Consider the following 13748-nt stretch of genomic DNA (forward strand, 5'->3'; position numbering starts at 1 on the left):
TTCTCAAATACAGTCATGGTCAAAGCACGGTGATGGGAGCAGAATAATTCTTTAATGGGTATTTGAATGGAGGCACCTGTGAAGCATCTTTTCCCTTAGAGAGAGAACAGGTGCTACAATAATGGACTGTGCTGTTTATTTTTTATCTTGCAGTAGTTGCTACAGTGTCTGCTGACATCAAATGGGTATCCTGATAGCCTTCAATATCAGTGGTGGCAGCCTACATGAAATTTTTATCTTGATGGGAATTCGAGGGCTGGAGGCTGCCTTTATCTGGATTTCAATCCTTTTTTGTGCCATGTGCCTGGTGGGACTGGCTGGAAATGCTGCCCTCATCCTGGTCATTTCCAGGAACAATACCCTTCATTCACTCATGTTCCCATTCCTTTGCCTTCTCTCAGTTCCTGACCTGGCTCTCGGTTCTACCACTGTGCTCAAGATGCTGGCCATTTTGTGGCTCCATGCTGGTGAGATTTCCTTTAATGGATGCCTGGCCTAGATGTTTTGCATCCATTCTATCTACGCTCTGGAGTCCTCAGTCCTTCTTTCCATGGTCATTGATCGATATGTGGCTATCTGTAACCCATTAAGATATACAACCACTCTCAACCATGCTGTCATAGGTAGGATTTGCCTTGTTGGGATATTTTGTAGTGTGGCTATTGTCTCCTCTTTTATCTTATTGCTGAGGTGATTCTCCTACTGTGGTCACTGTGTCTTGACACACACTTACTGTGAGCACATGGGCATTGCCTGATTGGCCTATGCCAACATCACTGTCAATATTGTCCTGTGGGCTGACTGTGGCTCTGCTGGTCATGGAACTGGAGTCTGTCCTCATTGGCATCTCCTATGGCCTTATCCTTCATGCTGTCTTTCATCTTCCATCTTGTGATGCCCAGCACAGGGCTCTGAGTACCTGTGGCTTCCACATTAGCATCGTCCTCGTTTTCTACATCCCTGCCTTCACATTTCTCAACCACCGCTTTGGCCACCACTAGGTCCCCAAGCATGTGCATATCTTTCTGGTTAATCTCTGTCTGCTGCAGCCTCCTTTACTGAACCCAGTCATCTATGGGACTAGAGTCAAATCTCTTTGTGAGACTTCTTCACTTGGAAAAGGATTTGGCCTAACCTATCAATCTGAGATAGAAGATGAGGAGAGTATAAAAGCTATGAGAGATCATTGATAAATTCATAAGTGGAAAAGAGAAACACTGTGTTACAAACTATGGGACTTGGCTGTAGTGGGATTGAGAAGGAATCAGAGAGACCGCTGGGTTGAGGAGGATATTATTTAGGTGCACTGGCCCAGTTGGATTAACATCTAAAGGACTGAGCCCTGAACAGAGAGTTGATTTTTAAGCATTTTGTGGGGTGGGGGGAGATCTGTGCAGGGGGAAGCATATTACAGAAGCAAGAAACAAAGACAGTTATTCAATTAATTGAGACATGCATTACATCATTTATTACTTTCCAAGGAAAAACATGTTTTATAGCTTGAGTTTTTCTGTCTAGTTACCTTGCAGCTGCACAGCTAGAGAAACAGGGTCTTCACAATGCCTGGGAAAGGAGGAGAGATAAGGCTCACTAGCCACAGAAAAACAGTTAATTTTTAAAGGACTCCAGCTCTTTCTCTTCCTCAGGAGGAATTGGGTTTTCTTACACACAACTGAGTTTCTGCTTACACATTCTTTGATTTCTTTTAATTCCTGTTCTATGGCTTCTAGTACTGGACACATCCCTTTGCTACTCATGAACTCAGATTTCCTTATCAGTACTTCAAGTGTCTTACAGCTCTATGATCTGGTAAATCTAGTGCCCAGATGGGTCCATTTTCAATCTTGCTGTGGGAGTCCAGAGTTCTGAGTTCTGGTCCTGCTTCTTACAATAACATCTTGGGTCACTAAACTTCATTTTTCTTCCAGAAATAATGTGTGGTTCATAGCAGGAGATTATCACCGTGAGTACTCTTGGTAAGTATTTGTATTGCAAGGTGAACTTTTTGGTCAAATGAAGCCAGGACCTTAGAAGAGCAGGCATGGGGCCTACAAAGATGCATCTAGGAGCAGAACAGATGTTACAAAGGCATTGAGCACTAACCCCTACTCTTACCTTCAGCTTCATTGTATGATTTTTCTCTCTTTCCAAAGTTAGTATGCTATTTGGTCCCTTTAGCATTTACTCCTTCAAAAAAATAAAGAGTTTTAACTTTGTTGCTAGTTGCAGGCTGGTATCCTAAGAAGAAGCATGAATTTATTTGTCTATTAAAATAAATGTTCATTTACTAATTTCTCTTTAAAAATTTGTGTAAATTTTAGGGGTTTGTGTGCAGTTTTAGTACATGGATATGTGGGGTAGTGGTGAAGTCTGGGCTTTTAGTGTAACCATCACCTTAATAATATACATTGTATCCATTCAGTAACTTCTTATCCTTCACTCCAATTATATCTTCCCACCCTTCTGAGTCTTTAATGTCTATTATTCCACTCTTCAGGTCCATGTGTATACATTATTTAGCTTTTACTTATAAGTGAGAACATATGGTATTTGGTTTTCTGTTTCTGAGTTGCTTAAGGGCCTCCAGTTCCATTCATATTGCTGCAAAAGACATTTTATTTTTGATGGCTAAATAGTATTCCATTGTGCATATATATCACATTTTCTTTATCCAATCATCCACTGATGGACAGCTAGGTTGGGTCCATATCTTTCTTACTGCATTCACTAACATTCAACAATTAGCACCTGTTATATTCCAGGCTTAGTCCCAAGTATTACCAGCCTAGTCCCAAGATTACAAAGGAGGGAATGATCATAGAAGAGGTGATGTTAAATCAATGTCCTATAAGGTGGGTAGCAGGCAACAATTTGCCAGGTGAACAAGCCAGAAAGGCATCCCAGGTAGAGGAAACAGCATGGACAAAGGAATGGAGGTTCAACTGTCTGGTGTGTTGGAAAACTGTATGATCAGTGTGGCTAGAATTTTGTGATGACGGCTATGCTTTACGTAACAGTCTCACTTGTTTGGGAGTGTACCCTGAAGGCAGTGGGGGCCTTTGAAGGTTTGAAGCAGGGGATGACATAGTCCAATTTACATTTTATATCAAAGTTAAAAAATGAGATTGGAGGGTAGCAAGATTAATGGTAGAGAGACAAATAGAAAGGCTGTAGCTGCAATCTTTTGGGAGAGGTGGTAGATTCTTCCTAAGTGGAACAAAAGAGAAACCCTACCTGAAAATTTAAGCTACATCCACCTAGGCAGGTTTTCCGTTTCAGTAGCCTCTGCTAAGTTTTGCCTGGGCCACAGTGCCTTACACAATATCCCTGTGAAATATAGCCATCCCTTCGTATCTGCAGAGTAAATATTTCGAGACCTCCAGTGGATGACTGGAACAGTGGATAGTGCTGAACCCTATGTATACTGTTTCTTTCCTCTACATGCAAACTTATGATAAACTGAAATTTGTAAATTAGGCCCAGTAAGATTAAAAATAACATAAAATAGTATAATCATAACAATATACTGTGATAAAATTTATGTGAATATTTCTGGAATTTTGTGCTTTATTTTCAGATTGTGGCTGAGCACATGTAACTGAAACCATAAAAAGCAAAACTGCAAATAAGCGGGGACTACTGTGCTAGACTCACTGAGCACTCCTGCCTCAGGAACTGGTCTTGAGTCTGATGCCAAATTCTCCCACCCTTCACACACACAGGACTGGGAGAAGCCAAATACCTTTCCCAATTTGCCACACACATAGGTTCCCTTCATTCAAATCTTGAATGAAACTTCTATTTCCATCTTTTCAGTCTCAAGAGCATGAGCTTTGGAGAAAAAAAAATGTCCTAACTTCAAACTGAAGCACTGTCTATGTTACTTGAATGGCCTTCTATGGGTTGCTTGACATCTTTAGTCCTGTTTACCTAATTAATAGAGAAAAGAAATAAGAGTTATAGTTTAGAATTATTGTAAGGATTAAATATGTGAATATCTTAGCAGAGATAGAATATAGCTAGGGCTAGTAAGTGTCCGTCATTAAAGTCACTGAAACTCTGAGTCTGTTTTCCCATCTGTAAGATGGTGTTGATACTATCTATTCTGTATTAGCAAAGATTTATGTAAAGCTACACATATTTATATTTAACATGCAGCACATTACTTTCCACATAGATACTCATCAAAGTAGTTATCTCTCCCTTTCTGTGCTCCTAAAACTCTCCTACCTCACGTTTAATTGGTGAATATCAGTAATTGATATCTGTGATGCTCAGTGAATGCTTTAATTTCCCAAAACACATCTGAAAGCCTGCTCCCCACAATAATATGATTAAATTTCACAGAACCTGTCCAATTTCATTTACAACATCTCCCCACATGGGAAGGGAAGAGGAAAGTGGGGCCACTCCTGACAAAAATCAAGGGTCTCATCTGTCATTGCCGCTACTCTTGTGATTCCCTGGGTGTTTTCTTGCTGTTCAATTCCTTCAAGATAGGCTGTACAGGCTGGGTCCTGAAGGCATCACTTGCTTATGAGTAGCAGGGTCCAGAGTCTAGTGGGCAGTATGAGGCATCATTTCACATGTGCCAATTCCACACTCAGCCCAGGAGACTCTGCATCAGGCTGTAAGGACCCTGGCTCAACAGGCTCATGAAGTAGGCTCCATTCTGATCAGAGTTGTACAGTTCCTGTCATCCTCTGTCACCGTTAAATAAACTAGACTTTTCTCATCTGTGTTTTCTTCTCTGTAGGACATCCTTTCTTCCTGCACGTTCCAGTCTTGGAAATGTTTCCCTGCACTCTGTATCTCATATTCCTCAGATTCATGTTTCTAACTATTGCCACTGGCTTCTGGATTTGCCTTCCTGTTCCATGGAAATCACCTTCCCTAACATCAGCAATGGCCTCCTAATTGCCAAATCCAATGGGTATTTCTTAGCCTGCCTCCTTTTAAAATGTTCTTTGTGAGACTTAACACTAGTAGCACAGCCTGTGATTCTTTTTTTTTTTTTTTTTTGTCATTGGTCTTCTCAATCTACGCTGCTGTCCTTGAGGGATCGCATATTCTTTTACAACTTTTCCTGGCTCATGCAGATGATAACACCTCTTTTTCTATTCTCATGTTTGCCTGGAGACTTTACTTCCCATTTCACTGAGAGAACAGATACAGTGAGAAAGAATACTCACAAATTCTCACCTCCACATCCACCCACTTATGTGCATAAGTGGCAATATATTCTGCCTGCTCTCCTGCTGCTGTAGATGGAATTACTAAATGCAACTATTTCACAAAAATGCTAGATTCCTTCTACACTTACCTATTCAAGAACAGTCTTCCTCTCTTTCCTGTATCATCGAACTTTTTTTTCCAGTGATTCATTTCCATAGATTGATATCCTGCTATTTTCTAATTTTAAAAAGAATACACTAACAAAAACAAGAAAAACAAATGTCTTCTGTCCCCTTTATCCTCTGTCTACCAAGTCATTTTTCTGATCACCTTTACAACAGAGTAACTACTCAAAGAGTTGTTCATGCTCACTGACACAAGTTTCTTTCCTCTTTTTCCCTTAGCCCTACTATACTAAGCCTTGCCCATACCACTCTAAAGTTTGAAACCATGCTTGCCAGGGTAGCCAAAAATCTCTGCATTGCTGGATACTGTGGTCATTTTCCAGTCATTCTTCGTGCCTTACAGCCATATTTGAGTAATTCTTGTGTTTGATGCAGTTGGTCACCTCCTCTTTTTTCTTGAAACACTTCCCCTTATATTCCTAGACATCACACACTTTCAAATGAACCCATCCCTCAAAGACCTTTACCTCCTACTTTCCTTTGTTGATTCCTTCTTAGCTCTCTGACTTCTTCACTTTGGAGTTCTTATCTTTCTATTGTATCTCATTTCCTTGGTGTTTTTGACCAGTTGCCTGACTTTAAATACCATGTATATATTGATGAGTTCCAAATTTATATTTCTAGTCTAGACTCCTCACTGAATGATTGACTTTTGTAGTCCAACCTATGAGACATTTCCTCTAGGATACCTTAGAGATAATGAACTAATTATTTTCTTCCACAAACCCGTCTTCCTTGTCTTCAAACAAACAAAGGCAAATCCACACTTCCAGTTGTTCTGACCAAAAACCTTACAGGCATCCTTGACTTCTCTCTCTTGATGAAAGTCAATTGTTATAAAGTGCTGTTGGTGTAACCTTCAAAATATATCCAGAATCAGACTCCTTGTAACCATCTTCCTTGCTACCACTCTGTGAAAATTGCTGGCATTGCAATAGCATTCTAAGCAGATTCATTGTTACTATCCTGGTTCCCCATTATTTTTTTGCTCTACTCCTGACATAGCAACTACACTGATTCTTTTAAACACCAAGACAGGTTATGTAACATTATACAGAGGAATAAGCAAGCACAGAGAAGGTCTGTAACTTTCCTAAGGTCACATATATGGCTCCTGATTAACAAAGATGTAGGGACCAGAGCTCTTGGATTCCAGAATTTGTGATCTTGGCTCTGTGCTGCTCCATAGTCAGAATCAATCAATTCCCTTGAAACAAGTGAATAGAAAGTGTGTCTTATCTTGCCCTTACACAGAGAAAGGTACAAATTAAGTTCCAACTCTTTGGGAATTTAGAATCTCAGTTAGAAAAAATTAAGAGAATAATCTAAATCACAATGAAGAAATTATCTATTAATATATTTATAATAGCAAATTGAATGTCTCTGTGCTGCTGAGAACCATTGTTAGCACATCAGAATAAAGTCAAATAACATGGAGTGAGATGGAAGAGAGAAAATAGTTTCTTCAGCATTCAGAGGGAAGAATTTGTTGTTTTTTGGATCCTACATAGACAAAATTGTGTGTGTGAGTGTGTGTGTGTGTGTGTTTATGTTTATTTTGTGAGAGAGAGACAGACTTGGTGGGGTGAGGTGCATTCTGGTTCTGGAGATGTGCTATGGAATTGGGGAGAACTTGGCAGGGTAGTTCTTCAGGGCCTTACCAGTGCTGAATTACTTAAAATTGAATTCAGAGAGTCTTCCTCAGCACAGATTGAAACGGCTAGACTTGGGGATAAAGGAACAAGTTTACCTAGTAGGACAAGATTCTGAGGTTAGGCTTATTGTTAACTCTTCTTTGCAATTTGGCAATTGCACTGATTTATGTGCCAAACTGTGAACTCATTTCTCAAAGTGGTCCAGGAGAAGGACTGTTTAAGGCTTTAGCAGGATCAGGTTCATGCAGCAGTCTAAATGATTTGCACATGCTCTAGGGTTGGTGACACCTATCTGTACTCAAAAGCTGAATTTCTTTTTAGTGCATAGGTAAAACCATATTTTATGCCTTTTTAGGGAAAGATGATGCTGAACACTGGAATGTGGTAATCAGTGAAGTTTCACCTTGGGAAATCCTGTCTTTCTGTGTTAGTCATTTGCACTGCTTTATTTCAAACTTCAGTAACAACTGATTGAGATTGATCCATCAATATTTCACTGGAGACTGACTTATAAAATTTGTAAGGGCTGCCTGTGTCTTCTCATCTGGGCCTGGATTTTGAGGACCCCTCAAAATGTAATCACCCCCAGCTTCCTCAAGCTCTTTCAGTAATCCTCTTTGCTGTCTCCTTCCTGCACCATTGTCTGGTACCTCCTCCTCTTCCAATCTGTTCTACACCTCTGATCATTCTCCTCTGAGCTCCTCTGGGCCAAGACATGACTGTCCCTGACCTGTGACAGCTCCTTGTGCATGAATTTACCTCCACAGCTGAACTAGGAGCTCTCCATGGTCACAGCTGACACTTATTCTCTTGTCTTACCTATGAACTTGTGAAACTTTTTCCTGGAATTGCTTTTCTAGATAAAAATACTCTTTGTTCTGATTCTTGTGGATGTGACTATATCTGAACAGCCTCAGTGTAATATAAACAAGAATCAAATTACTGAATACCTACTGTGTGCCAGACACTGTGCTAGACATACATTTTCATTATCCAACACATTAGCATAATGAAGACATCATTTATTCATTAAATGAACCAAGACTATGATACATACTAGTATAATCTCTAACACTTTTCCCATAATGTTTTATTGAGTGCTTATTAATTATGTGCAAGGCACAGATGAAATGCCTAGTCTGATGAAGTATTAAAATGGTTATCAATTCAAAAGCAAATAAATGAACACTGCAGATTAAGTCAGGCAGCTATAATAAAACTTAGCATACCTTTATAACTTTAAGAATTATTAGCTGAATACTACTAACTGCCAGCAATTGGAATTGAATACTTGCTTTGTTTCTGAGATTATAATAAACACTTTACTAAGGTTGAGGGCAGTAAAGTGGGATGCCCTAATTCACGCAGCTAGTAGATAAGTCTATGGTCATCTGCACACAGATCTCATAATCTTTGCATAATAAAATACTGGACAATGTATGAGATATTGTTAATAAATGCCATAACCTTAGGCTATTAGTCTCCCTGAATGACAGGCTTTTAATTTATAATGCAAATAACAACGATCATCTCTGAAGAGTTGGAAGAAGATGGGTGGACTTATTTCAAAACTGAGATTACTAAAGCATTACTGTTAAAAAAGGAACATGGATTTGTGTTGGGGTGATCAGACCCAACACCAGGTCATGGGGGTGATGAAGTCCAGCAGAGTCGAAGGATTAAGAAAAAGACAGTTTCAGGGAGAGAGTAGGACCAGGGGGCCATCGGGATTGTGAAGGCAGTGAAGGCCCTGAGCTCTGGAAGCCCAGATTATTAATGGGTGATCAAACAAAGAAACAGATGGTGAGAATGTAGGGGGTCAAAAGGGTGCATTGCATTAAGCACATGATTTACAGTTGTGAATGTTTAGCATATGCTCTGCTACTTGAGATAACGGAGAGCAGGTTCTTTTAACTCAAGATACAATCGATCCTGGGACAGCAAGGAGCAAAGAGCCAGCAAGTCTAGACACATTCCAGAGCCATGAGCCCTGGATTCTATCCAAGCCATGAGGGGTTTTATGCCCTGGGCTTAGATTATGGTGCATCAGGGTAGCCTTCCACTCTTTAGCACAGAGCTTGGTGTTCCAAAGGCCACAAATGGTTTTAGATCCTGGACCCCAGACATGTTCCAGGACTTTTACATTATGTCAGACATGTCAGTCATGCAAGCCCTGCTTTAGCTTCTCTTCCAACAACCAGTTTTTCTCCCAACAGATTTGGGGCTGGCTCCCGTGAATTCTTAATAAGGGATAACTTTATGGCTAAAAGGAAAGAGACCTCAAAATGGATGAGTGTGGGAGGAGTGAAAGAAAATACGATTTTATTAAGTACCAGTCATATCTCCAGCACTTTTAAAATATTATAGAATTTTTATCTAATACAATTATCACAATAACCCTGTGATGTGAGGTAATGTAAAAAAAGTTTTATGTAGGTTAAATATCTTTACTAGTAATGTTTACAGAGGTTACATAACTGTCTCATTTTATATTTATTTAATGAGTGCTTTACATGTTGGTCACTGTCTTCAGTTTTCTAACTTATTTATTTCTCACTACAACATTCAAAGTTAGATGTTATTATTATCCCCATTTAACAGTTGGCCAAACTGAGGCACAGAAACATTTCAAATATGCTCAAGGTCACAAGTGAGCAGTCAGGATTCAAATGCAGGCACTCTGACTTTATACTTTGTGCTTTAAACCAATACATCAATACTCAAAGTGATGGAATTCAAACTCAAATTCACTCCAAACCTTCTATTTTTCACTTGGACTCACAGGAGAATATTCCTACCCTTAAATCCAGATGCCTCTGAAGACCAGGAATTTACTTTCTCCTTAGCAAGTCATAGACACTTTTGAGACAAGTGTGAGAATATTATCACCTTTCTGGGGTATTCAGAGTTCCCTGAGGAGCCTCAGGAAAATAGTATGTTCAATGTGATCATTGATAGCTCCGATTCATCTCACTATTTCTCTTCCTTCCAGAGCTTCCTGCCATGTCAAACCATTCCTTTCACATCATCAGTGTCTGTCCATGTAAATGTATCTAGACAGCTATCCTACACTTTTTTTTTTAATCTCCAACTTCTGCTCAGAATTCATATTGATGTCTTCCCCAGGTGAAGCAGTTTTAGAAGTCAGCTCCGAATCTGCTTGGTTCTAGCTCCATAGATAATAGGATTGAGCACAGGAGGCACCAGCACATAGAGATTAGCCAGAAAGATGTGCACATCCTTGGGGACTTGGTGGCGACCAAAGCGGTGGGTGAGGAAGGAGAAGGCGGAAGGGATGTAGAAAACCAGGATGACTCCAATGTGGGAGACACAGGTACTTAGAACTTTGTGCTGGGCATCACGAGATGGAAGATGAAAGAGTGCATGGAGGATAAAGCCATAGGAAATGGCAATGAGGCCAGTCCCATGGCCAGCAGAGCCACAGTCAGCCATAGACAATATTGACGGTGATGTTGGCATAGGCCAGTCAGGCAATGCCCATATGCTCACAGTGTGTGTGTGTCATGACACAGTGACCACAGTAAGGGAGTTGCCTCAGCAAGAAGATGAAAGGGGAAACAATAGCCACACTATGGAATATCCCAACAAAGCCAATTCTGCCTATGACAGCATGGTTGAGAATGGTTGTATATCTTAATGGGTTACAGATAGCCACATATCTATCAAAGGCCATAGCAAGTAGAATCGAGGACTCCAGAGCATAGATAGAATGAACACAAAACATCTGGGCCAGACATCCACCAAAGGAAATCTCACCAGCATGAAGCCACAAAATGGCCAGCATCTTGGGCACAGTGGTAGAACTGAGAGCCAGGTCTGTGAGTGAGAGAAGGCAGAGGAAGAAGTACATAGGTGCATGAAGAGCATTGTCCAAGGCAATGACCAGGATGAGGGCAGCATTTCCAGCCAGTGCTACAAGATACATAGCACAGAAAGGGATGGGTATCCAGAACTGGGCAGCCTCCAGCCCTGGGATCCCTGTTAAGAAGAAGGTGTCTGGAAGATGGTTAGCACTGAGGTTTGAATCTGGCATTCTTCCTGGTAAATGAAGGGCTCTTTCTGAGTAGTATTGTTATGATTGCCCTGTAACATCAGATATTTGGTTGATTTATATAAAACAAAGATCTTTCTGTGAAATAATCTTCTTCAGACTCAGAAAAAAATTTGTTTTTCACTTGTACAAGCATCTGAAATGACTACCACATATAATTCATTTTAAAACCTTCTGCTAATTTCTATATTGTACAATGATGTTTTGAGTTCTATATCCAAAGCACCAAGCTAAGTATTTATTAATCTTCTCAAACTGACCCTTCCAGGCTTGTCTCCCTCCACATCCTGTGCATCATTTATTGATCTCTAGTCCATCCACATCATGGGATATTTCTTACCTCTCATTCATGCCTTTTCTCCTACCTAGGGAGTGTCATTCCTTTATTTTCCTCTTCTCTATTAAGTTTTAATACAAATTTCCCTGTTTCTCAGAGGCCTTCCCTTTCTAAACCGGTCCTTGGCAATCTCCAATTTTGTATTTTTCCTACTTCCACTATCTTACAAAATTCTGTTGGGTTAGAACTATGTCTTTATGCAACCATAACCTCTACACTGCCCATGACTGTCTGTACCTAGACATTTTGATAACTTCAATAAAGACTAAATTCTGATCATTCTTAGTAACATGCCATTGATGTTTTGAATTAATCATACAATGATGTATTGACTTTTTTCTGTTATGTACCAAATATACACCAAATCACTTTTGTGTATGTACATATACACATGCACACACACACATGTGTATATATACATAATATATGTGTATGTATATATGTGTATATATACATATATGTGTATGTGTATATATATATATTGATTTGTGACTTTGAACAAATCTCTTACCTCTCTGGGCAGTCTCAATTTAGAAAGGGCAGTGAATGTAGTCATTCTCTGATTTTCTGTCTGCTCACTATGTGGCATTGAAAAAAACTCCAAAGCCTTTTTGTGCCTTAGTTTGTGTGTGTGTGTATATATATCATATATGTGATACATATGATATGTATCACATATATGATATATATATCATCTGAAGTGCCTATGAAGAGGCTAGGCAACCTGAATATGCTTTCATATCATGATTGAATATATACAGCAATTTGAGCATTCACATGGGTATACCAGAAGGAAGTGTGAGATAAATAAGATATGCTTGTTGAGGATACTGCATTCAACTATGGCAAAGTCAGCGTATAGTCCTCCAATTCACCAGTATAACGGCTGGATGTGAGGTCAGATCATAATGGCAAGTGCTATTAGAGGCAGATATAAAAAGTTAGGTATTCTGGATTTGCCACCCATAAAGGGACTAGAAGGGGATTCTGTTCTTGCTGTAGAGGGATAGCTAGTATTATACACATTGTCTCAATAACATGTATCCCTAAAAGAATTCTGAGTAGAAATGCCAGGAAATCTGAATTTTAGCCCTGATTCTGTAACATTATTGGTTTGTGACTTTGAACAAATCTCTTACTTCTGTGGGCAGTCTCAATTTAGAAAGGGCAATGAATGTAGTCATTCTCTGATTTTCTGTCTGCTTACTATGTGGCATTGAAAAAATTTACAAAGCCTTTTTGTGCCTTAGTTTTTATCTTTAAATTGGGAATGACACTATCTGACCTAACTTCACAAAATTTTGTTGTTGACTAAAGATGACTCTTCATGGAATTAAACATTTGTATACCCAGAATAATTCTCATATTTTTTTTAAAAAAATAAGATATTTATATTGTAACAACATATACTCTGGATAAAAGAGAGTACAGTTATCATTCACATCCCTAATCAATGAAAAGGCCAAGCCCAGAGAAGTGAACTGATGTAATTTAGCTCATGAGGCATTTTATTTGCAGAACTATCGTTAGGTCTCATGTCTCCAGATTCAGAGTTTGGTGTTTTTGCCTTGCCCTAGTGTCCTTTAATATGTCCAATACTTGATTTCCTCTCTCTTTCAAATTAGGTGAATATCTTATTTTTCTCTAACATCAATTCCTAGTGCTGCAGTATCTTTACTCATTATCTGAGCTCCAAAGAGGTGGAATTAGGGAGTGCCCTTTATTTGCATTGAGGTTTTTTTTTTTTTTTTTTTTTTTTTTTTGTAAGAATAGGAGACATCTTATTGATTCCTACCATAACAGAGCACCTAGGACTGCAATACAAAGAAACACATACATATTTTACTGCAGCGAAGATAACTGATGACTGATGGTGTTTAGGAAGTTATGAGACAAAAGATACAGAGCAAAGAAAAAGTTATTGGCATCAGCTGGTGTAGGGCTGTACTATAGGTTCCTATCTAGCCCAGAAGCTCAGCTCATCTGCCTTCCTACCCTCTGCTTTGGTTTAAAATGCAGAAGAGAGACGAGAAACAATGATTAACGCAGGGGAGGGGATGCCCATTGTGGGCTGTGTGGATGTCTTAGGCAAAATTAGAAGATAAAGAGCTGCTTGTGGCTGCTTAATCTCAGAAGTGAGTCAAGAAGTTTCCAGAGACGCTCTCCCAAAGCAGAATCTATCATTTTCTTGTCAAATGCCCCCACATTTCTTCCCTCTCCTCCTCCTCGGGTCTCCAATAACCCAATAGTACTTAGTGGGCACATACCATGGACCAGTCAGTGTGGAACTGGGGTAATAGCAATGAACAAGCAGACAAAAATCC

The 13748-nt window shown here is 39.5% G+C and overlaps 1 protein-coding gene and 1 pseudogene across 1 annotated transcript; one reads left to right on the forward strand and one right to left on the reverse strand.

The window, feature by feature from the left end:
* The first annotated feature begins 66 nt into the window (after positions 1–66).
* On the forward strand, positions 67–1134 carry LOC103247894 (olfactory receptor 52D1-like; annotated as a pseudogene).
* Positions 1135–10120: 8986 nt separating this feature from the next.
* LOC103247893 (olfactory receptor 52D1) lies at positions 10121–11081 on the reverse strand. Its single transcript, XM_038005534.2, is given in 3 exon segments — positions 10121–10434; positions 10437–10463; positions 10466–11081. Coding segments are annotated over 3 exon segments (945 nt in total). The 5' UTR covers positions 11070–11081.
* Between the last annotated feature and the right edge of the window lie 2667 nt (positions 11082–13748).

Source organism: Chlorocebus sabaeus, chromosome 1 (assembly GCF_047675955.1).
Source record: "Chlorocebus sabaeus isolate Y175 chromosome 1, mChlSab1.0.hap1, whole genome shotgun sequence".
NCBI classification, from domain to species: Eukaryota; Metazoa; Chordata; class Mammalia; order Primates; family Cercopithecidae; genus Chlorocebus; species Chlorocebus sabaeus.